Below are 27,510 nucleotides of genomic sequence, written 5' to 3'. Positions count from 1 at the left end.
CGCTAGCGTTTAGCATGGCCATCTGTACAGTTTTCTATCTGAGAGTGAAATATCAAATCTGTCTAACAGAACAGCCTTAAACAAGATGCTAATTCTTAATCTTAAAACAGTTAGAATCTAATAAAAAAATTAAAGTATTGTCACATTTCAGTCCAAAGAAGAAGAAGAATGTCCAAAAAGGGTTCAAGTAACAAAAAGTTATTTATTAAACAAAACCAGGTAATGTGCTTATAAAAAACGAAGTCGCATGTACAACACAACAACACCCGACCAAGGAACAGAACAACCTGAGGGACATATGCAGCATGCCATTGACCTCTGAAGTGGTTTTTACTCATGTTAGCATAAACAGAGCATTATGTTTTGTAACTGCAGACACTCATATACACCATAACAACATGTTCACAGATAGAAGCTGGGCAGTAATGAGTATATGGCTAAGAAGCTTTATTATTATTATAGTATTTATAGCTTGCGCTTATTTTTCATTTAAGGAGCAGCCATCTTGAATTCTCAACTTGGGTTTAAGTGAGGTGGACCGACCTCCTTTCCACTTGTGTGAGCATTTCACTTGAAAAACACCAGAATACAAACAGGGGTGATCTAATTAGGCCTAATCAAAAATCATGGTGATTAACTAGTGGCAGGAAAAGAGAACAAAGGAAACATGAACTGAAGAGAAACAAAATAAGAGTCCATGAAAATATAAAAATAAATAGGGGGTAAATGTAACAAGTGTAACTTTTTTTTTTTTTTTGCCATCATTTCATATATCTATATTCATTATATTTGTATATTTAAAAAATTAATTTCATTGCATAATTTATGCTAACGACACTGTAAATGCATTCATGACATTGCTGAGCTGCACTAAGCAGTCTGTGTAAATCTAAATGCCACTTCAGATGCAGATAAAGCTTTACCTTTGCAATGCAGCTTTTTTTTCTTTTGATGCTGATTACATTATTATATTAATTTACATATTAAATTTAAAAAGTTACATAGTGACACATAAAAGGTTAGATAATTTGCCCTCATAAAGGTCCCAGCATTTGCCCATAAATAAAAGCAGTGTTAAACGTGTTACTATGACATGGCTCTAAAACTCACAGCTGATAGAGACAGAGGGGTCAAGCTCGGTGTGACGGGTCAGACACTAAAGCCCTGTGATACTGCAAACTAACAGCACCGCTCTCCAAGAGTCTATCAGTAGCTCCACAGAGACATGAACGTGAATACACTTAGATTTCAGTGAGCACAAATGGCTGAGCTGTGACATATGGAGGAAGATTTACATGCTTTATGATATTTAATACCACAGTGAAGAGTGTTTTTTTTTTTTTTTTTTTTTTTTTTGAAGCATAGCAAATGTCTATTTAAAGGAACATTTCCAGCTATTTACAACTTAATATCAATGGGCAGCATCTGTTCCTCAGTTTTTAAAGAACTGAGCAAACGTGAATGCAGTTGTAATTAAAGCAGGTAGGTTTAAAAGGTGAAATGTGCGTCTTGTATTTTTGTCCAAACATTTATATTATATTACACCTTCTTTCTCAGAAGGTGTCAAGAACTGAAGCATGCTCACTAAGACTGTTATTGCTTTTAATGTCAAACCTTGGCAAACAATGAACAGACATAATTGGGAATTTTTGAAATTATGTATATTTTGGTATAATTTGCACATTATGGTATTCTGAGGTATGGTTTTCATTTCGAATAGGCAAATGGAAAACAAATGATGGCACTTTGCTAAGTGAATCCCTGCTCTGATATAAATCAGTTCATACGTTGACTAGTGTTCAAGAGGTGCTGATGGCAGTAAACCAGTAGAGTGTGTGTGTGTGTGTGTGTGTGTGTGTTTCTAGTTTTTCTGTTGTTACTACTGCTTTAGGAGGCAAGGCACTGTTACTCCGCAGCTAACTCTATTACTCCAAATGCTGGAAGTGTCCTCTTGGGTCAAACTATGGTTCAGTAGTTTCCTGAAGCGGAAATGCTAAAGACAATTTCAGTAATTATTCCAGGAAGAGAACAAACAAGACCCCATGAAATGTAATTTTCTTTCCTGTGTTATTAACGGGTCTAATATACTGGGAGAGAGCAATCCTTTCCATTTCCATTTATTTTAATAACAGCTGCTCGGCTGGCACCACAGGACCCTGCCATCTTTGCTCAGTTATGGCTTGATTTATTTAGATCAGCTGAGCTGTAAAGTTCATGTGATGGATCACTCCTCGCCATATTTCTACATCAGTCTGGGTCCTCTGAAGAATCAGACATCTGTAGCATAACGGTTGCAGCTGGTGTTTATGATTTAGCCGGCAAGGTTTCTGAAGGTAGACGTGCTTACCGTTTCCTCATACTGCTGTCTTGCCAACACAAACACATTCGTGCAGGCTTGAGTCTTATCTAGGGGTTGATTGAGCAAATGATGGGCAGTGTTTCAAAAAAACTACTACGACTTCTTCTACTGAGAGACTGTTTTAGCTTTAGGATCCCTATTCTCTCTGGACACATTAACCCACACAGGAAGGAACAGGGTTTGGATATGACATACAAACAAAATATGGAAACTTCTGTAAAGTCTAAGCGTTGGAACAGTTCCCAAACCTTTTACATACCATACTGAGCTTGGCACACGTGTCACTTAAAAGGGAGATTGAAGTGCCTTTGAAGGACTAGTCTGTGCTTTCAGTGTTTAATGAGACATTTCTTTAAGAAATCACATCTGCTTATAAAACAGCTAGAGTATCTGAATTTATGAAATTACAATGGATTTCTTTTTACTGTAATACATAGTATGGAGAGCAAATCATCCATTGTGTGAGCAGTTGGTGCTTTATTTATATGATATAATTCTGCCCAATAAAGCATGGGAAATTTGATTTGTTGCACAAAACTGCACTGTTAAAGTTATTATTATTATTATTATTATTTAGTTATTTTGTTTTATGAGAAAATACTATTTCATGTTAAATTTCATGCTTAGTTCAATGTGTTACTTATCGTTTCTTTGTAATTATTTGTGATATTTAATAGCGATCTATGAGAGAAAAAGCAACTTTTTTTAATGCGATGTGCATGCCTACACAACTTAATAATTTGTAATCTAAACACATTTCTAAGTTAAGTGCTTGAAAAAAAAAGAAAAAAAAAAGTTGAAATTAATGGATTTGTGGTCCTGAAACCAATTTATAGAGTCAATGTAGTGTTTACAGTACATTCATGTGCTATATTTTCATCACAATGGTAACCACAAAAACTTCAACATTACAGAAACTCTTTTAAAAGTTGCCTTATACAGTTCTATGCAAAGCATGCTAGAAACCGGAAACCTGGTTAATGTTTAGTAACGTTTTAAACTCTGAGGACAATAGTGTGAGGAAGCATGATGGTACAAGAAAGAGAAAATATTGGATCGGACTTTAAACAGAATTTCCTTTCATCCGTTCTTTTCTTTTATGCTCTTTAGACGAGCAGAACACATAAAGTACTTCCATAAAAAGGCCTGACGATTATGGCAGGATGTGGAGCGGTGAATTGATTAACATCTAACTCTGAATTTGAGAAGGAATGAGTCCACTGTTTAACACGCTGAAGAGTGGATTACGGCTCGTTCATGGCAGGACTTCAACTCACCTTATATGCAGCTCTTTGACCTCCATATGGAGAGTGTTGCATGTAGATATCATTACAGAATCATGTCGTTTTGTGACTCAGGTTCAGTCTATCTCAGTAGTCCAGTGATCGTTTTCTGTGCTTTTAAAGGTCAAAGGCAAATGAGGTCAAATGAGGTCGCTTGACCTGAGGGAAACAGTAAACTTGCTGCTTTGTTTCACTGAATTCAATGCATGAGGGAATGTCAACAGTCTTCAGAGCCGCTAGACTGGGAGTCTGTTCTCTCAGAGCTGCTTTTTTCTTAATGGGGTCCATATGAAACAGTAGGACATATTTTGGGGGAAGTGAGAGGATGTAGTCTTGCTTTCTGAGTTCAGATCTTCTCCCTGCAGACATGCTGTCATACAGCGGTCTCCAATACACAGAAAAGTGAGAGTTGTCATCCTTTACTTATCATCATTTCGTTCCACACCAGCAAGGTGTTCAAGGATTTCCCTACACTATTCTGAATGTATTATATTAGTCTTCTGAAGCCATTTGATGCTTTGTGTGAGGGACAGAGTCCAGTGGTTTTCTAGGCTCCTGGCCCGTATGTTGGGTCCTCCGGTCCTCTGTGATCGAGCGGTTGAGTGCTGCTCTTACAGGATCGGTGGTAGAAGTGTGTTTGGATCTCGGCTGATGAACTGAACTGAACTGAAGACTTTGAGACCATCACTGTGCCCTCGAGAGAGGACAATCTGCTCCAGCACCATTGTGTCTTTGATGAATGTACCATTAGCTGTTTTTGGAGGTATTTGAGGTATTTGGTTCATTGTGTGTCAGATGTTCAGAAACAAACTTTTTGGCACTCTATTGCTATATTATCCAAATGATCAACTATCGCAGCCATAGCTAGTGCAAAATGCGAAAATACCTGCTTTTCTGAGGTGTTAAATAACGGTGCAAATACCAGTAACCTGACTATCAATCCTTCGTAAATCACTCTGCGTGATTCATTCAAATTCTCTCTGCCCATAAATGTGAAAAGGGAAACTTCAACAACTGCATACGCAATAAGATCAGCTGCAGAAACACATTTTGATTACTGATGTTTCACCGCGTGTCTTTAGTAAATCTTGACAGTAGTTTTTTTAATGCCAAAAGAGAGTTTGAACTGGCACAAGCTGTTAATAAATCTGGCTCTATGTATATACCGCTATTATTTCATCTGTTACTTTGTTAAATCACATTATTTTCCTTATCCAGAACATATACAAAAATTTAACTGAAAAACTATTTCTTTAGAAATCCTGATGATTATGACAACACATCAATGAGCTCATTAACATACTGTATGGCCATACATATTCACAGTATTTATCAAGGGCTAGGAAATGTTATGATCTTTAAATGTTTTTAATGAAGTCACTTCTGTTCACCAAGACTGGCATTTATTTAATAAAAAAGGATCATGTGACAATGATGCTGTAATGTAACGATGCTGAAAATTAAGCTTTGATCACAGGAATAAATTACATTTTAAAATATATATTCACATAGAAAACAGTTGTTTTTAAATTGTTATAATATTCAGCGATATTACTGTTTTCCTTACATATATATATATATATATATATATATATTAATGCAGCCTTTCGTAGGCAGAATATACTTCACTAAAAACTTTTAAAACCACAATGTTTCCTAATTTTTCACATGCACTGTTCATATCAACACCTCATCAATATTCAACATATCATTCATATTGTATTTAATTTCACATGGGCTACGCAATCATGAAATAAACATGAAATAAAACTGCTCAGGAATGTGTAGGTTTGCTTGAGCTTGAGGATGTTTTGCAGAAAGCCGTTCTTACAGAGAAAGACACCTACACACGATTCCACATTCACAGCATCAGTGTAGAGAGAGTAGTTGTGTGTGTCTCCCAGCACACACACACTTCCACACGTTCCCAGCATATAATAGGCCCTTGTGAGAACAGCAGAACTGTGCACATCTCGGACAGACTGTTCTTGTCAAGCCCACCTCCTCCAAGAACACAACGTACGTCCATCTGTTAAATCCATTTCAGCAGGCCAGAGTCATTTCCTCCTCTCGCGTCCCTGGAGTTTGAGCCGCGTGTCTGTGAGGTGAATCACGCCGCTCCGTCCCATCCCAGCTCATCGGCTCCGTGAACGCAACTTAAACAATCTACCTTCAGATGACACTGAACGAAGGATGTTCTAGCTGAATATAAAAGACCACAACTGACATACCTACAAGACTAGTCACATCTACTCACTCCGTCTTTTGACTGTTTTCCACATGCTAGAAAATGTTGAATCGGTTGACTTCATTATTAGATGTAATATCCTCATATAACCTTTCTTAAGTTCTTGACCCTTGTGTTGCGTTCCATTATGAAATACTATCACTGCATTCAATCTTTTTATTAACTTGTTTCCTTTCAGTTTTGTGTTTCTTTTTGGGACTGAATGGCCATATGCCTCATTGATCTGAGCTCACGCACCTCAGTTTTTTGTGTAAATATTGGCAAAATTATCTACAAATAATATTTTTTTCTCTCAATCAAAATCTGTGGTGCATGAGCTCAGGCCAGTGAGGCCTATGATAAATCAGCTCCAAAAAGAACTACAAAAACTACAAAACTACAAAAAGACTGCATCCAACATCTGGTGATAATATAGCGCAACGAAAGACCCAATTATTTGTAAGCCGGACATTTGTGAACACCAAATTAGGCGAAGGACTTTCAGCAAAGCACAAGGGTTAATCAAGGTCTAAAACAGTAAATGCACAGTAGGAGTCCTCTGAGAAACAACAGGAATAGGCAGCGGAAAACACTTTTCTTCATGAATACCTTGTTCAAAATATAGGTGCACATTTACAACAGAAATCATTTTTAGGTCGACATTTTTTTAGCAATCGCTCTACTGCCGGCGGTGCAGCAAAGACGGGAACGAGCCACCAGATGCTTGTGTGTTGTTGATACGCTTTTATTTCCCATGAATCAAGCAGGTAATCAAGCCTACTGCAGGACAGGAGTGTGTAAATGAGGGCTGCTGGGTAATAGACCCCTGACGGCCTGACTAACCTCATGCTGAAATACACGGCAAAGGAGCGCTGAATGGCTATACGTCTGAGCCAATGCAATGTTCATTTTACAGTGTTATTCCATGCACTTCATTCTAGAAGACAGAATATGCCGTTACACAAGATATCTTGCTCTGTTATGAAATATCATCCAGCTGGAAATCACTAAACGTGTTAAGGTTAAGCTATTGTGTTTTACTTTACAATGCAAACCTGAATCAGCTCCCAGAACTGTGCTTCAAATGAACATTTCATGTGTGATATTCATGTGAAACGAGCTGGAAGGACATGAGTGTGGCTAAATAACGTCAGATTTTTCACTTTGGGATGATTTATTCATTTAACCTTCATGGGTCTCAACTGAATAACACACAAAAGTGCCTCATTCAAGGATGAATATTGGCTAGGTCAGTGCTGGAAACATTTTCAGCTGCAGAAAGAACAGCAGAGCAGAGAAAAGCAGGAACTCAGGACAGTAAAGCCCACATCTGTCCTCAACAATAACACAATCTATTTAGCATAATACCAAGCTCAAAGTCACTGAGAGTGGGACAAACACCGATGGATCAACAGACTCCAGAACAATACTCCATCCTGCATCTATAGATGACGGTCTCTGCCTAAAAGCCCTTGCTAACAACAAGAAGATCATCCTATGAGATGATGCAATACTGCATTAATGTTTTACAAGAGAAGCCACAGCAAATACAGCCAGTCAAGTAACTAGACTTCCTGAAAAGCAAGAAAACTTTCATTTTCTGCATCAATCTTTCTGAAACAGTAACATTGAATATGTTGCTAAATTCAATCAAATGTAAATATTTTCTGTCATTATTCTCCAGGACATGAACTATTCCTAGATTTAATGCAATATATTTCTATAATTTATAATAAATCATATACACAAATGTTCAGTGTTTGAGGTACTTTGGAAGAAATGAACACTGTTATTCAGTTAATATATGTACAATGTTACAAAAGACTTCTATTTCAAATAAATGCTGTTCTTTTGGACTTTCTGTTCATCTGTGAATCCTGAAACAATGAAATGTATCACAATTTCCACAGAAATATTGAGCAGCACAACTGTGTTCAACACTGATAATAATCAGAAGTGTTTCTCGAGCAGTAAATAATCATATTATTCTGATTTCTGAAGATCATGTGACACTGAAGACTGGAGGAATGATGCTGAAAATACAGCGGTGCATCACAGAAATACATTACACTTTAACACAGATTCACACAGAAAACAGCTGTTTGAGATTGTAAGCATATTTCACAGTTTTTTCTGTATTTTTGATCAGCGTTTGTCTGCTGGTCAACGACTCTTGAAATGTCAAACTTAATGCATGGACCAATCAAAACCCTGGCTTTGAGCACCCTGCGTCACATGACATTTCCACCGCAGTACATCACCTCTGATAAACGGCACAGCGCGATATGAGAAAGCCACGCGTGCAGACAGCATTCATATTTCATACCTCCGCGCCTCTTAACATTTGCTTTGTCGTAGGTCTCAGACGCAGCGCACACATTACATTTGTAATACGTGGCAAAATTCATAAGCCAAATATAATAAGCATTTTCTCTCCTCGGCTAACAGCATGACTGCTGCCTCATATATCTTGTGAAGTATTATGAATTCAATCATATTTTCTGAAAAATGAAATCGAGAGTAATAACAATGTTAGCTGCGCTCTCACTTTCAATCACACACACACTCAAACAGGCTCATTGAGCACACACACACACACACACACACACACACAAATGCTTAACATCTTCATCATTCTCCTCCATCCTACCAATGCTTGCCAGTATATTTAGCATTAATTACATATAAAAATACACAAGCAGGTCAGAAAAGCACACTGAAGGTGAGCTAATTTAATATAAACTTATACTATACAGCATTTTCATTAAATTGCAGTTAAAATACACGTGAATTAACATGTCCTTTTTTTAAATTGACTAAATGAGGCTAAACTGTACTTCTTAAATGTGGATTAGAGAGCTTTATGCCAACATTGTCCCAGTCGCAGACATCATAGTGTTGCTCGACTGTGAGGATCAGATCAGAACTGATTCCCACTGGCTCCTGTTAGTCCGGAGCGCCAGAGACTGCTGTAAACTCCACAGAGAGAGGGAGGGACAGACACAGAGGAGACAGAGAAAGAAACCGGATCCATCATCAAAGATTGAGAGGTGAAGAGAGAGACACACGCAGGGAAGGGAGAGCAACAGAGCAGCGGAGCAGCAAAAGATGAAAAGAGGGACTTCCTGGAGAGTTATGAATCTCGGGAGCTCCACGAGCCACCTATGAAAACATTCATGGAGCGCGCACGTGTGTGTGTGTGTGTGTGTGTGTGTGTCCGGAGATTTCACTCTTCCTCGTATGATTCTAATGCAGGTCAAAGGTCAGAACCCTTCACTTCATTCTGTGATTCTGCTTATGGGTCCACACTGCATTCACACTGAGTTTATTCAGCTTTACTGACTGAAGTGTGCTTCAATAACCTAGAGATTGGGCATTCTGAAAAGAATAATTAATCAAAACATAAACACTCTGTCATTTCTCCACACGAGACATCAGAAGAATCCTCTCACTCTTATTTTCCATACAATGACAATTAATTAGGACGGATGCTCTGAAGCATGCTCTGTAAAAGTCAAATACAAGAGGTCCATGTGCTCCACAGATGCAGTACATTCCAAGTCTGTTAACGACACATGAAGAACTGAAGAAAGAACGTCATACAGGTTTGGGAACGCATTGAGGGTGAGCAGATGTCCAGTAAGAACCATAGAAGAAACTTTTATTCTCTTGCTCTGTATGAAAATTATTTATATTCTTGTGCCTCAAAGAATCTAAGAACAGAAGACTGAGCTGAAAACACACAACGACACATTAACTTAAAATGGTTCTTGATAAGAGAGTCTTCGCAGAGATTTCACTGTGATAAAACAGTATCTGTTGGTATCAAATTCATAGCTTCTGAACCTCTAAAGGTCATTTTTGCAGAGGGACTGCAGGGAACGATGGAGAGTAAAATATGGAGCACCACACCACAACGCCTGCAAAAGAAGAACACTGAAAATATCAAACTAAATGATTCTCCCCTGCTTCTCTTTCTGTCATTATACTCTCAAACATAAATAAGCCTAGAGGCCGTTCTTGTGGTGTGCAAGCAAATCCACATCAAGCAATCGGTAAAACATTGAAAACAATCCATCAGAGCGTACTTTTAGCATCTGTTCATCAGCAGTGACCAGGATGAAGTCAGACCTGATCAGACTGGGCTATTCATCGGCAGCGTTGTGGAATTACCTATTGATTTTCCTCCTCAAGCATTCTGAAATGTGTCTCTTCTTTTTTATCAGACAAAGCCTGAACATGCATAATAGCCACAAAGATGCGTTTCTCTTTATAGCTCGATCTACATTTCCATTCAAAAGTCTGGGCTTTAAAGAAATGAATTATTGTACTTGACAAGGATGCACTAAATTTATCAAAATTGACAGTAAAGACATTTATGAAAAAATTATTTTGAACTTTCTATTCATCGACGAATTCTGAAAAATAAAATGTATCATGGTCTCCACAAAAATAGACATGCTTCCTTAAACGATTTGCAGATCTGTCATGTCTTTCATCTGCAGACCATATGAACTGAACAATCACTTGACAGTAAATAAATCTGACTCTGTGACTGAGCAGCCCTCGTGTGTCTGTGAGCCCCAAACCACAGAGTCACAGTAACCCAGAACTGACTTTGATAGGAGGAAAAGCCTCATGATGGATCACACATGTAAGCATATTCTGACTGCTGCTTTCTCTGGGGATTTGTGCGGATGCTGGATGTCTGTGAGACTACAAAGCTCTCTGACAGCACATCAGACTGCTCATGTTTTGCAGAAAGACCAGCTTAGGCCAGCCTGAATCTCCATGCAGGTCCACAGCTGTTCAGTGCAGCAATGCAGATTACCAGCAAAGTCTTACAATTGAATATGGTCAAATTAACGCCTGTAAAATGACACTATTCTGGAGGAGTCCTGCTCCAGCTGAGAAACTACCATTGATCTGTGGCCAGCTGTGCAGGTTTTTCAACATGGATGGAGAAACACCTCCATTTGTTGGCATTCTTCTTCTTTTTTTCTCAGAAATGAAACAATATTTATCTTAACAAAGCTTTTAAAGCAGCGTGATATTAAAAGGCCACTCCACGCTGCCAGCGTTGATGCTCACAAATTGATTTTATTCAAGGGTTCTCAGTGAAGAAAGCTTGTTAGAAAGCTGAAAGTAGACCACTGCTCGTGTCAGAAGAGAGAGAGCACATCGACCGTTATTTCACTGAAGGATATTGCAACTTCTGCTAAACTGATTGCTTGTGAAAACAATTAAGAAAAAAGCTGAAGTGGAAATAAGTTTGTAATGTAAATAATTGAAATAGATAACAGCATGAAATCTGGTAGTATCACTCAGTTTGTCTGTCTTGTAATCACATATTATAATGATAAAAGTAGATTACAAAAGTAATATTAAAAGTACAACGAATAACATGACATCTGTGGCTTCAGTGTAACAGGGCTGAAGATCAGAGGAGATTTCTATTCTCTGTTAATAATCTTATGAAGTGCTGAGACAAAAAAAAGTCACTGTGATTTTTTTCTATAACAGAGTTGAACTATTGAGCCAATATAAGAATAAATGTAATTAAATACTGATAAAGATAGTAAGGAAATATCTCTGTTTGAGTCATGTCCTCAAAAAATAAGTCATAATTCTAAAATTGCTATTGTTTTAATAGGACAAAGTCACGTAACAGGGTTGAGCAGAGAGAGCAGAGACAAATAATACTGTAGCTATAATGCGCTAAATAATTATGTTCCACTAAACATTGAACCCTCAGTTTGATGCAGTAATGTGAGTTCAGTTGCTATCTTGTTAATTATATCACTAGTAAGTCACGGAGACTCAAAAAATGTATGGCATCGTTTGAATTCTGTCAGTGGACCGTACAATAAAAACATTTATTTCACTAGTTAACAAAAAATGGCATACATTCTATATTTCAGGCGAGTAAATCTCCGCATGAATTCGGGCAGCGCGTGATGCGCGCTCATTTTCCTCTGCGCGCGCGCTCCCTCACAAACACACACACACGCACACACGCACACGCGAGATCTGTAGATCCACTCACCTCTCTGCTGAGCTCCACCACACCGCCACAGCAGCCCGAAGAACACGAGAAAACACAGTCTGTTCATGTCCCGATCTGCCTCTTCTGCAGTCCAGGAGCAGTCCGAAACTCCTTTAGGAAGTTTGGGACGCTCGTCTGGCACAGCCCTCCAATCCCGGGCGCTTTGAGGAGGGGGCGTCCCGAGATCACATTCCTCTGCTGGAAAACTTGAAAGCATCTTCTCCCTGCACAAATACTGTAAAATACTGAAACATTCTGTAATTGCATCTCCGTAAATCATTAAAAGTTGCTCAAATAATTGTAATAACATAAAATATTGGATATGTTAGACAAACTACATCTGACCCCACTTTTGGATAAATCTGCATCCCTGTTACCCATTCTGGTATAGACTTTTTTAGTTATTATTATTTATTCATTTTAATTTGATGGTAAAAAAAAAAAGCAGGCATTTAAACCATAAAAGGTAACATGTCTGTGAAAATGATACATTTTGTTAAAAAACAATGGTTTGATATTTTGCCATTTTATTATTCTGTGTTCAGAAAATAAATAAATAAATAATAATACATTTCCTGTACTTTAGAATATCTTCTTTTGGAATGCATAGAGGTTTAGAATGACATAAGGGTGAGGAAAAGATTAAACATCACCACACAAACTGGAACTTACAGACACACAGTTTAAATCATATTTATTTATTTATTTATTTTTGCTTAAAAAAAAAACCTTTTCCATCTGAGGTTGTTTGCTGAGATTCTGTTAATCTTGTTAGGACAATGTTTGAAGGCATAAGACGCTGTAACGTGTGTCCTATGTGTAGTTGGTCTAATGTTCTCAGTATGAGTGAGTCAGAAACGCTGGATAAAGTGTCCTGTCTTTTCCTCGGGGCGAGTGAGGTATGGACGAGAGCTGAACTCTGGAGTTTCTGGACTTCCTCTGCACCCTCTAGTGTTGAACTCACACATCATCTGTATTCACCGAAAGCAGACTGTCCTCATTCTGACAAAATGGAAAGCCAAATATTTCCTAAACAAACATCCATGGACAAACACACATTTTCAAGTGATTATAATGTTACAGTTCATCGCCCTGTCAGTCCTCCATAATTTGGTGTTGCTGTAGCCCAATTTAAAATGCATGCGCAGACAGTTTTTCCTCACAGGTGTGATGGCCCGGATCTCTGTTATGCGTTTGCAGTGCTCAGACTGACACTGGACAGTTTGACTTTTCTGATGGATGTCAGTGAGTTTAGCTGGGTTGAGACACTTCATGTGAAGTAAAGGTGTAAAAGCCAAGCAGTTGTGTGCACTCCTTCCACATTCAGTGTCTGAGCAATGTCACATTTTCAGCTTTCTTGGATGAAGACCTGTGCGGAGGGTCTCTGGATGAAACGCTTCCATGCGGGTGCTGAGGAGAACCGGGGTCTGGTGGTGAGGGATGAGCTGGCTCACACGTACGGAGACGTTTGCAGGTGTGAGTCTCAGGCTTCCAGTCCTGAAAGTCAGGCTGCATTACACACAGACGGCTCTCACAGCACACGGCCGAAAATCACAACTTGGGAGGCGGGTTGGAACGTCACCAGTGCCATACAGGTGAGCACACACACACACCTTCATCACACATGTGTTGGGAGTGAATTTTTAAAATCTAAAAATGTAGAAAAAAAAGGTCTAGGAAAAAGTGCTAAGTTAATGTGCAGCTGGCCACAGGTACTGTACACACAACACAACACAAAAGCTGAAATACGCTCGCTCGTAGTGTCGCTTATGTGCACATGCTTTCTCTGATTCAGAAAATATATTATGTAAATCAGATAACGTTATAAACACTGCCAAAAAAAAAAAAAAGTTAGGATGATCTGTTGTTGTGGAGGATGCAGCAGATCATCTTACTGCATTACTGCATGGCCAGCATCTGCTCAATGGTGCTCCACATCTAAATATAAATAACATTTTTCATAAAAAATCGAAACATCTTAAAAACAAGTATTTATCTAAGATAACAATATTATATATATATTCAGAGAATGTAACATGATTTACATTTTTATACCAAATATGCAAAAAAAAAAAATTCTTGTTTTAAGCATGAACCTCACAACATTTTGTTATATTTACTTTTTTTTATAATCCACTTTAGACATTCTGCTCACTATAAGTAACTGCATCTGCATTTATTTTGTTGGTTCAACAACAGACATTCAGCTGACTAGACGTAAATTTATATTCAACTTATTCTACTAATACTAACCCTAACCTAACAGACTACCGATACTCTAATAAGAGTTTGATGACGTGTAGCTGCAGTTACTTTGAATGTATGAGTTGCCAATCAAAATTAGATTTTCATATGGTGGTTAGTCATGTACGTTTTTGTGCTGAAATGCTGCACTCAGTGGTGTGAAGAGTTCACCCTGGATCTGCCTGTTACGATCCTAAATTTAAATGTTTAGTAAAATATCATCAGCCAATTTCCTAATCTCAGATTCTGCATGGTTAGAATGATTGCACGAGTGTTTGTGTGTGTTTGAATATCCCTTATTTAGCTGCATAAATGACCTCATCTGGTCGTTCCCACTTGAGACTAAGGGTAATAGGTAGAGCTGTTAATGATCACACAGCTCGTTATCGCTGCTTGAGCTTGTTTAATTCATCCTTCTGCTTTACTTTATAGCCGAATGTGCCTCTCTTTTCCTCTTCACGCACCTGTCTTACTCTATGTGAATCTGTCTTTCCTCTGTAGTGAGCTGTCTTGCTATATGCTGTCTACATTCCAGTGAACCATTTCAGCTCAGTCTCAGGATAGCTGAATGTCACATGATTGGGTATAAAAAAATGTCAGAGCTGCGTGCCTATGATGGCAATAAGATGGCAGCATGCAGGTCACAAACTTTTGTCAGTTTGAATGAGTTAAAGCCCTGATAAACTTCAAGTTAAATCTAAAAACAAATGGGTGTGTTACAGTTTTTAACAAATTCAGGGCAAAACAAGGTTTAGTGGAGTTCGAAACGTTCGAAACCTGTCAAAGCAAACCGTCTGGAGTTCGCTCCAGCTGTTAAACACCTCTTGAACTATCACTGGTTTGAGGTGATGATGTAATAGGTGGGTGTGGCTCTGGGCTCCGCCTTTTTTGAGTGGAAATCTCTGGGCAATTTTTTCTTTGCAATCTGTCGAAGTCAGATGTAGTAAAAACATCATCACAATAAGGCTCAGACTTAAGGGATTCCCTTCAGAAAAATCACAAAGATCCAATTATAATAAACTGTAATGCTCAATCAGGATGTGCTATCAGTGTTAAACTGAGGTTAAGGTTAGGGTTAAGGGTCAGTATTTTGAGAGGAAAAAATAAATCTGGTTGAGATGAATGGGATTGCTAACGGATGGCTAGCGATGTCAGAAGAGCATCTTTGAAGCCTAAACATGTGGCTCACTAGGCTCTGCACCCGCTTTCTCTCTCTTTCATGTCTCTGTCAGTGAATTGATCAGCTGTTGTCTGTTCACGAGAGATACAGTCATTAGGACCCTGAGAGGAAATGAATGCACTGTTGTATCTTTATTCATTGTGTCTAACACAAAGCAATTTACCAACAATTACAGACAAGATAAAATATCTGTCACTTAGCATCTCTTTAGAGATGACTTCATTAGCGGAGGGTGTGTGAGAGGGTGTGATTTCATTGCTCCCATCTGCTGTGCAGCTGTGAGTGTCTTTCACACAGATGTGTGTGTGTGTGTGTGTGTGTGTGTGTGTGTGTGTAACATCTCTCCTAGTCGTCTTTATGTAGTCTGAGTCCTCTGTTATGAATCGTTCAAGTATCAACCTCACGTTTTACAGATTCTTTTTAAGAAAATGGAGTCAAATTTATCAATTACTTTATTAATTTTAAACATTTTTTATCAATCATTATATTAATTAAATAACAAATATAATTTAATATATTATTGTTTAGATTTTTATCATGCAGTATCTTCTTGTCAATCCACCAGTTAACATTTATAACTCTGTGTGTTTGTGGTGTAAAAACACGAGTTGATTTTCACATTGGTCTGAACAAAAACAGCAGATGGGCTGATTGAATGCACATTCATTCTCTGTCAGCAGGAGGCGTTTTGGAACAGCAGAAATGATGTGGTTTATTCTGGTAACAGCAATAAACAAATCAGAACTCTAAAATGGGCAGCTCTCATATTTATTTATTGATATCGAAGCCTTTAGAAGTTTAATCATCAGATAAAGCTATATCACAATTCTTGTCTTTCCGTCCCCAAATTTAAGACCTCTTGAAATCTTAATTAAGACTTTCTTGTACTTTTTAAAGATGAGAAATAAGTTCATTTTTAAATCTCAGACTTTAAGAAATTGCTGGGATGTCTTTTAAAACAAGTGTAGATATGTGGGATTTTGGGGTCTGAGAGGCAGGAAAGCCTTCAATTAGTCTCAATTGAGCCATGCATTTGTCTGAGGCAACTTGTTTCTTTGTTTTCTCAGGGTATCTTTGTGCTGGGTCTGCCCTACGCCCTGCTGCAGAGCGGGTATGTGGGTCTGCTGTTGCTGGTGTTAGCCGCATTCATCTGTAGCTACACCGGAAAGATCCTGGTGTCCTGCCTGTATGAAGAGGACGAGAACGGACACTCGGTCCGCGTCAGACGCACCTATGAGGACATCGCTACCGCCTGCTGCAGAAACATCTGCCCTTACATCGGGGGCAAGGTGGTAAATGCAGCGCAGGTGGTGGAACTGGTGATGACGTGCATCCTATACTTGGTTGTGAGTAGTAACCTGATGTGCCACAGCCTGTTTTTTCTCTCTCTGACCCCGGCGACCTGCTCTGCCATCACCTTTCTCATCCTGGTGCCCTGCATGCTGATCCGTGACCTGCGGGTGCTGTCGCGTCTGAGCCTCTTCTGCTCGCTGGCTCAGTTCCTCATCACCTTCATTGTGATTGGCTACTGCCTCCGTCAGTCATCACAGTGGGCCAGTAGGAGGCTGAGTGCGGTAGTGGTGGACTTCGATGGCTTCCAGGTTGCAGTGGGGGTGATCATCTTTAGCTACACATCACAGATTTATCTGCCTACTTTGGAGGAGAGCATGACCAACAGGCTAGACTTCAACAGCATGATAGACTGGACTCACATTCTGGCCTGTGTACTGAAGACATCGTTCTCTGTTGTGGCCTTTCTCACATGGGGAGAGGAAACCAAAGAGGTGGAGTGATCCCACTCTACTGTAGTCACTGGCTGTTCTTATTTACCAGCTGACAACTTCATACACCAGGAGAAAATGCATAAAATGTCTTTATTACTAAAACCAATCGCAAGAAACAATCACCCTTGTTAAGTTGTGACATATTGAAAACTGTTTCCGTGTCCAAGCCTCTACTTTCGAGTGAGAAGCTAAGCTAAACTTAAAAAAAAAAAATCCCCAAATGTGTCTTGTGGCATCCCAGACACCAATATAAAAAAATATTGAAAAAATATTGCCTCTATTTATAATACATTATAAGGGTATTCTTAAGGTGTTATAATGAATGCATAATGCATTAGAAAAAAAAAACTTATAATATGTTGTATCATCTCATGAATATCTCATTAATTTGGTCAAATACCACTTATAAGTAGGTGATAATAATAATAATTTATTTTTTATCTCAAACAGCCATTTTATCAGACACCAGATCATACAGTATGAATGGGTAATATGACACATTTGCTTTGAACTATTTTTATTGTAATATCAGTTTGATTATTTTGAGTATTAGTTTGTCTGCAACTGTAAATATATGTTAACACTTTATTTTGATGGTCAACCAACAGATAAACAGACTATAAGTGTCTCTGCAAGTACGTCATCTCATTCTACCGTACTAGATTCTACCATTCTTGAGCATTAAGGGGACCATCAAAATAAAATGTAACCATATAAAACATTGCACTTTTTTCAGTTGGAGTATTAAGCACACATCAATTAGTTAACATTAGCTCCACAGGAAACACTCAAATAACACTCAACATCTAACCACTCACAAACTGTAGTAGGATACTGTGCAGATCTTAATGTCAAGATATGAAACAGTCCATTATACTGTAAATGAAGTAGATTCAATATGGTGTTTATAGTGCATAGCAAAAAAATCGAGAGTGAAATTAACTCTGCTGGGAGTACATGTGAGACACACTCAAGAGTGTGAAAGTGTTAAAATAGGAGTTAAAGTTAATGAGATAATTAAGTGATTAATTGAGGGATGATTGACCATTATTGAAGAGACCTGATGTTAACATGCAGAATCAAAAAAGATGAAAATCACTATTGTTATGTCACCATTATAGTGGTCAGTGTTTGGTTTAGTTGGGCTCTTGAGCCTTACACTTTTAAAGTCAGATTTGGTTTGGCTGTTACAACTGAATTGTAACAAACAGACAAAAAAAAAATGAATCAAAAGACTCAATTAAAGCCTAAACAGATTTGATTGACCTCATTGATTATAACAACCCTGTGATTGTACAGTACCCGCTAATTAAAAGGATTTCTTGAAAGTTGTTCTGATAATAAAAAAAAAAAAGTTATAGGCACACATATACATCAAAAATTAGTGTAGGAATCTCAACAATGGTGACAAACAGCATATTCAGAAAAACTCTAAACATTAGAAAACAAACTACTAAAAGTAACATAAAAACAAAAATAGAATAGTAAGAATAAAGGAAATTACTGAAACAATTGAGCTAATAATTTATTCAGGTGGCAATGCATCATGGGAGCCATGGATGAATTTAATATGTGGCACCCAGAATGCACTGCAACATGCTTTTTTGATTTTCACCATTGTTGAGATTCACAGGTTGATTCTTGATGTTTGCACGTCTAACTGAAAGACTCTTTTAAAAGATTTTTGAACAAACAACTTTTAAGAAATTCCTCAGATTGTATTTAAAATGCTGCAAATACTTTGTTGAAGAATCATAGGGCTGCAATAATCAACAATGTAACTTTAATTCAGGAATAACAATAGTTTTTGCTTGTCCATCAGTTTTATAACTCTGTTATAACAGCCAATTAAAATCTGACTTTAACATTTGTGAAGTGAAGTGACATACGGCCAAGTACGGTGACCCATTATCAGAATTTGTGCTCTGCATTTAACCCATCCGAAGTGCACACACACAGAGCAGTGAACACACCCCCGGAGCAGTGGGCAGCCATTTATGCTGCGGCGCCCGGGGAGCAGTTGGGGGTTTGGTGCCTTGCTCAAGGACACCTAAGTCATGGTATTGAAGGTGGAGAGAGAACTGTACATGCACTCCCCCCACCCACAATTCCTGCCTGCCCAAGACTCGAAATCACAACCCTTCAACTATGAGTCCGAATCTCTAAGCATTAGGCCATGACTTCCCCATTTTAAGGGTCAAGAGCCCAACTAAAGCAAACACTGACCACTATAATGGTGACACCATTAAAATAGTGATTTTCGTCTTTGTTGATTCTGCATGTTAACATCAGGTCTCACCAATAATGGTCAATCATCACTCAATTAATCACTTAATTATCTCATTAACTTTAACTCTGCTTCAGTGTTAATTTAACACTCCTATTTTAACACTTTTACACTCTTGAGTGTGGTCTCACATGTACTCCCAGAGTTACTTTCACTCAGATTTTTTTGCTGTGTATGTTATAAACAATCATACTCTTAAACTTATAACAACAAATACGTATTTATTAGGTGTTATATATAATATATATATAATATAAAATCATGACTGGATACACAAAATTGGCCATAGGCATGAGTGTGAATCTGTCCCAGCTCTGGGGATGCTTTCAGTGCTGGGTTGTGTCAGGGAGGGCATCCAGTGAAAAACCTGTGCCGGATAATGTGTGGATAATTCTGTTGTGGTGACAACTAACAATAGCAGCTGAAGTTGAGACAGAGAAAGAAGTTTTCTTTGTATTAAAGGGATAGTTTACCCAGATAAAAAAAAAAAAAAAAACCTAACATTATTCCCATGTTCCCTAGATTTAAAGGTCCTATGTTCCCATGGTTATATGTAGGGTTGGGGTTAAGCTAACTTAGGAACACAGGACCTTGGGAACATAAGCTCCCTTCTTTCTACTGTAGTACAAAAACAGAGACACTTGTGAATGGTGAATGGTGGCCACTGTTATTTCTGTCCAGGTGAGCCATACATTTTTACATTTATGTATTTGACAGATGCTTTTATTCCAAGCAACTTGCATTCAAGGAGCAGATTTGACATTTCACCAGTTCTTGCGTCCCTGGGAATCGAACCCATAACATTGGCATGAGTAGCACTCGACTGTTTGAGCTACAGGAAAGTCTATACCATTTAAAGGGGTCATGATGCTGCAAAAAATAACATTATTTGGTGTATTTGGTGTAATGCAATGTGTTTATGCGATTTAATGCTCAAAAAACACATTATTTTCAATATAAGGTAGATTATCGATTCTCCTCTATGCCCCGCCTTCTGAAACGCATCAATTTTAACAAAGCTCATCATTCTGAAAAAAGTGAGGTGTGCTCTGATTGGTCAGCTCTGATTGGCCGAATGCCTCAAGCATGGGACAGAAATGTTACGCCCCTTAACATATACCGTCTCCCAGGCCAGCAGCACGAGACTCAGTCCAGCTGCTCTGCTCGTGCACATCACATCATCGGTTCTCTTTTAGCAGTTTTTAATCTACAGTTAGGAGTAACTGAATAAGTCATTTAAGGATTACTGAGTATTGGAGATGCAAACTGTTTCAAATGATTCAGTTCGATTTGGTGAACTGCTTCAACCGGTACACCAAAAGATCCGGTTAAACGAAAAAGATGTTTGAAAGATTGTTCGCGATCAGGACATCAGATGAGACAAACTAATAAGACCTATTACAAATGAGGAATTTGTTGCATCCAGTGGGGACATAATTACTGATTATAATGACTTATACTACATTTTTACGAATTGCGTTGCATATCGTGCAGCGTAAACATAAAACTGTGTTTGCATTTGTAATCTGAGAAACAACAAGCCTACTCTACTGTACACTGTTCAAAACTCAAGTTTGAATCATCATTTGGCAAATTATAAAAAAAAAAAAGTACTTACAGGCTATTAATTAGAAGCGCCAGGCTGTCCTTGCAAAGTTGGAACTGCCTCTCTTTATAGAAACAGCCTTTGAGCACAAAAGCATTGCAGGCTGCTGGTTCAGGAAACAGTCCTCTGTAAAATGTGCTGCAAACATGTTATGCAAGTTTTCCGACATAATGACGTAGAGATGTGGGGGATTGTTAGAACGAGCTATTTTAGGGGATTGTGGAAGAGACTTATCTTTTATAAAGAATATATCTTTGGAATTGCAACTTCACAGATCTTATTCATGCACCAAGAGCTTGTAACACTCCAAAGAGAAAGGAGAAATTTTAATCTCATCATATGACCCATTTAAAGAGACTTTATATGTTTTTTTAAAGAGACGTTTTTTGTTTTTGTTTTTTTTTCTTAGGTGATAACCGATAACTTGCCTACTGCTTTGCGGATGGTGGTGAACTTGTGTCTGCTGGCAAAGGCTCTCCTCTCGTACCCTCTCCCGTTCTACGCCGCGGCAGAGATCCTGCAGACGGGCGTCCTGAAACTCAGCTCATCTGCAGAAGGATCAGAGCGGGGGACGCTGCTCCTGCGTGGATCTCTCCTCCTCCTCACCCTCATCATGGCGCTGTGCGTGCCTCATTTCTCCCTCCTCATGGGCCTCACGGGCAGCGTGACCGGGGCGGCCATGACTCTTCTGCTCCCGGCTCTCTTCCACCTGCAGCTGAAATGGACTCAGCTGGACGTGAGCCGCAGGGTTCTGGACCTGCTGATATTACTGCTGGGCTGTTTCTGCAGCATCTCAGGGGTTATTTGTTCCATCAAAGGAATGATAACAGCCTTCGAGGACAAATAGATAAAAAATTGTCCTCTCTGTCTGCGTTTCCATTTGCTCTGGTTGGTGGTTTTTGGTTGTTAATAAAGTTAAATGGAGCTGTGTCTGGAGGTTAATGAGCCTGCTTTGCTTCCTTCCACAAATCTGACTGTGAAATGTTATCTAGCGTCGAGTCTAGTTGTCACCATAATTCACCATGTTCATTGCTCAGGCACTTACCAGGCCAATCATGCATGAAAAGTACACAAGATCCTGTTCTACAGTGTGTTTATTATTCCCTCGTTGTCTCCAGAGTGCAGTAAACTACTTTTGACAGTCAGTTAACTGCATGTAAAAAAAATAATCATAAACATACTGCTAGCAACTAATAGGCTATTAAATTATGAGATTCTGAAACAGCACTTTTTCGTAACTGCCTCAGTTTGTGTTTACTCCTGCGGGGCAAACAACAGGGTCAAACAGTCAGTCATGACCAAGAGTCATCAAGTCTTAATCTGTGACCAGTTCTTCAGTTCTGAATGAAAAACTCTTTAAGTAATGTCTACTGTAGATAGCTGTAGAGCTACTGGCAAATGTTTCCCAGCAGCCCATGCATGTGGCCTAAGTGACATAAGCACAAAAAGCAAGTTGATTTAGCAGAAAATGTATAAAAGCTTGTGACACGGAAAGCCAAACTCTGCATGATCTTTCACAACATGTCTGGCCCTTTTCCTCAGTATGACAGACTCTGATTGGATATGATTATCAGATACGTCTTTACACTTACCAGGGTAATGAATTAAGCTTAGAAAAACATTTTCTTTTAATGTTTTAAAAAAAGTTGTGATTAAACTTTACCTACATGTAACAATAGCATTCTTTAAATGTTCTACTTATTGTATATTTACACAAAATATTGTTTTATTTGAATGTTTAGGAATTTAAAAAATGTCTGGTTAACTTGTCATGATTAGAACGTTATTTAAAGTTACAAAATGATTCTTAAATGTTCTACTCACTGTATTTTCACCCAGAATAAAACTCTATTTGAATGTTTATTTGTAATATTTGAAGAATGTTAAAAAAGTCCAGTTTTCTTGTCAGGATTAGAACTTTACAGACATGTTTCTCTGAACGTTCAAGTACAAATAACATCATCAGTTTCTCCAAAAATGTTCTAATAATGTTTTCTCAATGTAATGAGAAAGGAGTATATCAAATATTAATAAAATTATAAGAGCATTCCATAAGCATTATATTAAAAATATTTTGTCCTAACATATAAATTGGTAAACATTGTGAGACTGTTCTGTTTCTTCACATCCTAGTCAGACACAACCCACACATCTGACCCATCACGTCAAACTCTGAAACTGTTGTCATAAAAATAAGTTGCTCAAGGAATCATCTATCACCATTGTTCAGAGTAAGAGATGATCACACAGAGAAAGGAAAGCCACACAGCGCAAACACTCTCCAATCTCATTCACACATAAGCATCGTGACTGATAAACAACCACTCAAGAACCAACGACGTTTGGCCTCATATCAAATGTCAAACCTGCCATGAAGAGAATATGTGAATGTGATTTGAGCCCAACCCCAGGGAGTAATAGAGAATATGAATGGCATTGCTTTTTATTGGGACTGATAGACTATTTTTATATCGCCCATTAGGACTTTTGAAAAAGACTGTTCAAGTTTTCAAGTTGTTTTCTGAGCACACTAGCAGTGTTCCATTGTTCAGTACAAACAGACAGTCCCACCCGGTCACACTTTATTTTAAGTTCCAATTCTCGCTGTTAACAAGCTTGTAACAATAAAACTTCCTAATTATGGGAAGAAGGAGGTGGGAACAGGCGGACAATCAAACTGAAACTTTAATTACAAAGTAAACACAAAACAGCGCAGCAGCCCCTCACGGCTGACTGCCGCGCACAAACAAAACCAAAACACAAACTAAAATCCAGGCCTGGTCCTCTCTCGTCCTTCTCTGTCATCGCTAACTACTATAACTACTAATAAACAGCCAATATGTAATTAATATGCATGCTAATAAGCAACTAAAGTGAGATCTGGTCCCTACTAAAGTGTCACCTCTCACCCTAATCTTACTTCACTGGTTTCATTAGTGTTGGTAAATTGTGACCATTAAACAAATAAATCAATGCTTTTACCACATTGTTAAACTAATATATATATATATATATATATATATATATATATATATATATATATATATATATATATATATATATAAACATTTCCTTGCATCCCTCTTGATACTGAATTCCAGTTAGAAAAGGAAACTATGCTTTCAAGGAAAATGACAGGCTGTCACTACAAAAAATGAAATTGGACATTTTAGAGTAGATATGTGATGAAATCTACAAGTATAAATCTTATCCCCACATTGGAGACTTCTGTGAAGTGTCAGCGGCACTAGTTCAAAAGCACCTCCGCTTGGCAGAAGACAGATCTTCCAATGATTGCTATGGATGGACACAGAGACTTAGAATGAAGATGGGAAACCATGCACACTTGACAGTCCTTGGATGATGTCAATTGCAGTCAATTCCCTGAAAAACAAAGATACAGATGATAGGTTTTTCTGTGAAAAATGAGAAACCAATCATACTGTGTGCCATCCTTTCCAAAAGGAGAGACAGCAGGTGAAAAGAGACAAGAAAAAAAAAAACACACAGGCAGAGGTGTAGAGGAGTGTCACGATCGGTGTACTGGAAACACAGAGAGAGAGATCCAATTGCAGGTATGGTGTTTATTTGAGGGCAAATCCAAAGGGGTAAACAGTCCAGGCAGGGTCAAAACCAGAAGATCCAAAACATAACATGAACAAGACACAAACACTAAGCAAGGCAAGGATGACGGCCATTAAATAACTGTAACATTAAACAAGGACTCCATGACAAAGACTCGAAACAACGTGACGAAGACCGGGTACACAGAAGGATAATGGGGAAACAGGAGACAGGTGGGGGAACAATCAATTACACAACAAGGAGGAAGGTGACCAAATAAGGGAACAGGAAGTGATAAGGTGACAGACACCGTGAGAAAGGGGGACATCTAGTGGAACCCCAGGGAACACAACCCAGACACTGTGACAAGGAGTTGTTTTCCTTTAACTTCTATTAAAATTAGGAATACAATCTGAAATGTCTCAGTGACAATTATTGACATTTTTACACAATTAAATGACACACATTGAATGTGAAGACATTGCTTAATATAAATATATATTTTTTATTCATGTGAAATCCAAGTAGCTCTAATCTTAATATGTATAGACATAGTCCTTGAGAGCAGCTCCTGACAGCTTCATTTATGAACACTGGTAATAATTGCATGCAGTCATGCAAAGGTGCCTCAGAATGAAGCTCAAGTGCTCTTAGAAGAATATAACAATTATGTCATTATTTCTTTCTGAATAGAAAGCTCTATGGTTTGTTTAGTAGACTCCAGCATCCTTGACTCTATAGAGGATAAGCACTTTGGAGAGTAGATGGATGGATGAATAGATTGTCTTGTGTTAATAGCAAAGCAAACAGCCCCATATGTAAATGTAATATAAGTAATTACCATATATGAATTATATTGTTAAATGAAATAAAATCATACATGAAACATATTAGAAACAATTTCAAATATTGACATATAGTTTTCTCGCCCATACAGATGTATGTTTATGTAGGCCTTAATTTTTGGACATGAATATACAGTATATTACATACAAATGCAAATCCCTCCTAAAATTAATCAATACAAGATGGTGTTATGTAAGTAAATATAAAAGATAGTCATGCATTTTTTATTTCGCCAACCTAAGGAGGCAAAATAGTGTAGTGATGGGTACTCGCGTCAACAATGACATTATAATATTTGGATCACACGTCACTTAAGCTGTGGTTATGAGTACATCACAAAAGAAAGATTGGTGGGATCTCTTACTTGTAGAACCTCTTTCTGTATCATCAACACAAGGAAGACACAAGTATAATAAAACAGATTTTATTAACAAAAGATAGACAAGAGTAATCAACAACTACTAAATTAATACCATAAATTAAATAAGAATAAAGTGCATAAGATGCATACAATGCGAATTGGTTTCACAAAAACTTGAACATGAAGTGCTGAAGGATGCTGACCTCCTGGAGCACCAAAGGGTCCTAAAATCGGGAACACGCAGATGTGACCCTGGAGCTGGAACACGGATGCAAAGGTACTGTACCTTGGAATTAAGGTTTGCTTGCCGGAGCTTAATCTTGTTGCAGACGTCTGTGTGTTTTCTGCCTCTCTGGGCTAGAGACTTACAACTTGATCGATCCTCTTTATCTCTTTAGGCTGGAGACTCAGGACATGCTGCATCTGTTGTTCTCTTGCTGGACGAAGACTCTAAATGAAGTCTGAACATAGATTATCTCTTTCCTCGCAGGCTGGAGGCTCAGAACATGGTCGTATCTGTTGCTGCCTCGAAGCTGGAGACTCAGGACTTGGTATCTGTTATTTTCTCTTCCCTCACAGGCCAGAGGTTCATAACATTGGTGATCTGTTGCTGTCCTTTCCTTGACAAGACTCAGAATGGAGGTTGATCTGCTATTGTCTCATCCTCGCAGGCAGGAGACTCAGAAGAGACTTCCTGGTAAAAGGACTCAGACTCAGAACAGTGTATCTGTTAACGTATGTTCCATTGCAGTACTCAGACTCAGAACTGAGGTTTATCTGTTTGTGTCTCACCCATGCAGGCCAGAGACTCAGATCAAGAAGTGTCTTTTTGGAAGGTAACTCCAGATGATGAGGAGATTGCAATCTGGTGCTTCTCCATTTCCAGGTTGTGATTGGCTGTTTTCATCAGAGTTGGAGGACAAGGTGTGGACTACCCTTCTTTCCTCTTGTATAACTTATTTGCCCAGTCCAAACTAGAAATGTGCAGGCATTCGATAATGCCAATGTTAGGAACACATTAACCCCAAACATGATGGAAAAAGATTGAACTTTTATGCATGCATTCATTTGTCCATTAACAGCTAAGTTTGTGTAAGATGTTGCACTACACATTGTTGTCACTGAGAATACTTATTTCTCTGACTTAACAAGTTTGTTTGCCCATATAATCTTAAGGAATTTGTGGGTAAACTTATTTGGCTTGCTGTACACTGATGTGGGGGTCGATGAAGCAGCTTCAACTCAAGCTCTGATATACCCTGATATACACTGCTGTTATGTCCAGAAGTCCTAAAGAAATGTTATGGCAGTCACAGGCCAACACCTGAGAAATCAGTCTGTTGGTTGGGTGAAGGGCAGAAAATGCATTTTGAGCAGTAGGAAGCCCTGTCCTTCCCAGGCTTTGCACCAAAAGTCTTCTTCTTGCACTCTAAAGCCCCGTTCACACCGCCAGCAACATTTTCGCTGCTTGTCGCTATTGGGCATTCCCATTACTGGTTGCCTAGTTACCCCCATAACACTTCACTACCTCAGATGAATCATGTGCTCTCCACTGATTTCACTACCGTTGGTTATTTGCTGCTTATTTGAATAAAGTTGAAGAATTCCGAACTTTTGTCACTTAAATCGCATCCCTTGACATGCCCGAATTCCTTCACCAATGCTCACTGTCGCTTGTGTCACCAGAAGTCACCCACTCTCCACTGAAAAAGAATAGGACTAT

General features: G+C 38.5%; 2 protein-coding genes across 6 annotated transcripts in view; one reads left to right on the top strand and one right to left on the bottom strand.

The window, feature by feature from the left end:
- The window catches only part of lama2 (laminin, alpha 2), a 171,871-nt gene extending 159,765 nt beyond the window's left edge, over positions 1 to 12,106 (bottom strand). For all 5 annotated transcript variants that reach the window (XM_052534639.1, XM_052534640.1, XM_052534641.1 and 2 more), the window contains exon 1: positions 11,916 to 12,106. In XM_052534639.1, the coding sequence (XP_052390599.1) occupies positions 11,916 to 11,982 (67 nt within the window). In that variant the 5' untranslated portion in view covers positions 11,983 to 12,106. The remainder of the gene's footprint in view (positions 1 to 11,915) is intronic.
- Positions 12,107 to 13,276: 1,170 nt separating this feature from the next.
- On the top strand, positions 13,277 to 21,985 carry si:dkey-126h10.1 (vesicular inhibitory amino acid transporter). The gene is made up of 3 exons (XM_052534620.1): positions 13,277 to 13,510; positions 16,407 to 17,123; positions 21,426 to 21,985. The coding sequence occupies exons 1-3, from the start codon at positions 13,277 to 13,279 to the stop codon at positions 21,861 to 21,863; spliced, it is 1,389 nt and encodes a 462-aa protein (XP_052390580.1). The 3' UTR covers positions 21,864 to 21,985.
- Positions 21,986 to 27,510: the final 5,525 nt, after the last annotated feature.

The sequence above is a fragment of the Carassius gibelio genome, chromosome A20 (genome assembly GCF_023724105.1).
Source record: "Carassius gibelio isolate Cgi1373 ecotype wild population from Czech Republic chromosome A20, carGib1.2-hapl.c, whole genome shotgun sequence".
NCBI lineage: Eukaryota > Metazoa > Chordata > Actinopteri > Cypriniformes > Cyprinidae > Carassius > Carassius gibelio.
The sequence above is the reverse complement of the archived record's forward strand: the minus strand, read 5'-3'. Positions and strand labels throughout refer to the sequence as shown.

What these genes read in the sequence shown, in the direction of transcription:
- si:dkey-126h10.1 (XM_052534620.1), top strand. Translation starts at nt 13,277, where the DNA reads ATGAAGACCTGTGCGGAGGGTCTCTGGATGAAACGCTTCCATGCGGGT. An exon ending in ACGTCACCAGTGCCATACAG is followed by an intron (nt 13,511 to 16,406) that starts GTGAGCACACAC and finishes TTGTTTTCTCAG; the next exon opens with GGTATCTTTGTGCTGGGTCT. An exon ending in GGGGAGAGGAAACCAAAGAG is followed by an intron (nt 17,124 to 21,425) that starts GTGGAGTGATCC and finishes TTTTTTTCTTAG; the next exon opens with GTGATAACCGATAACTTGCC.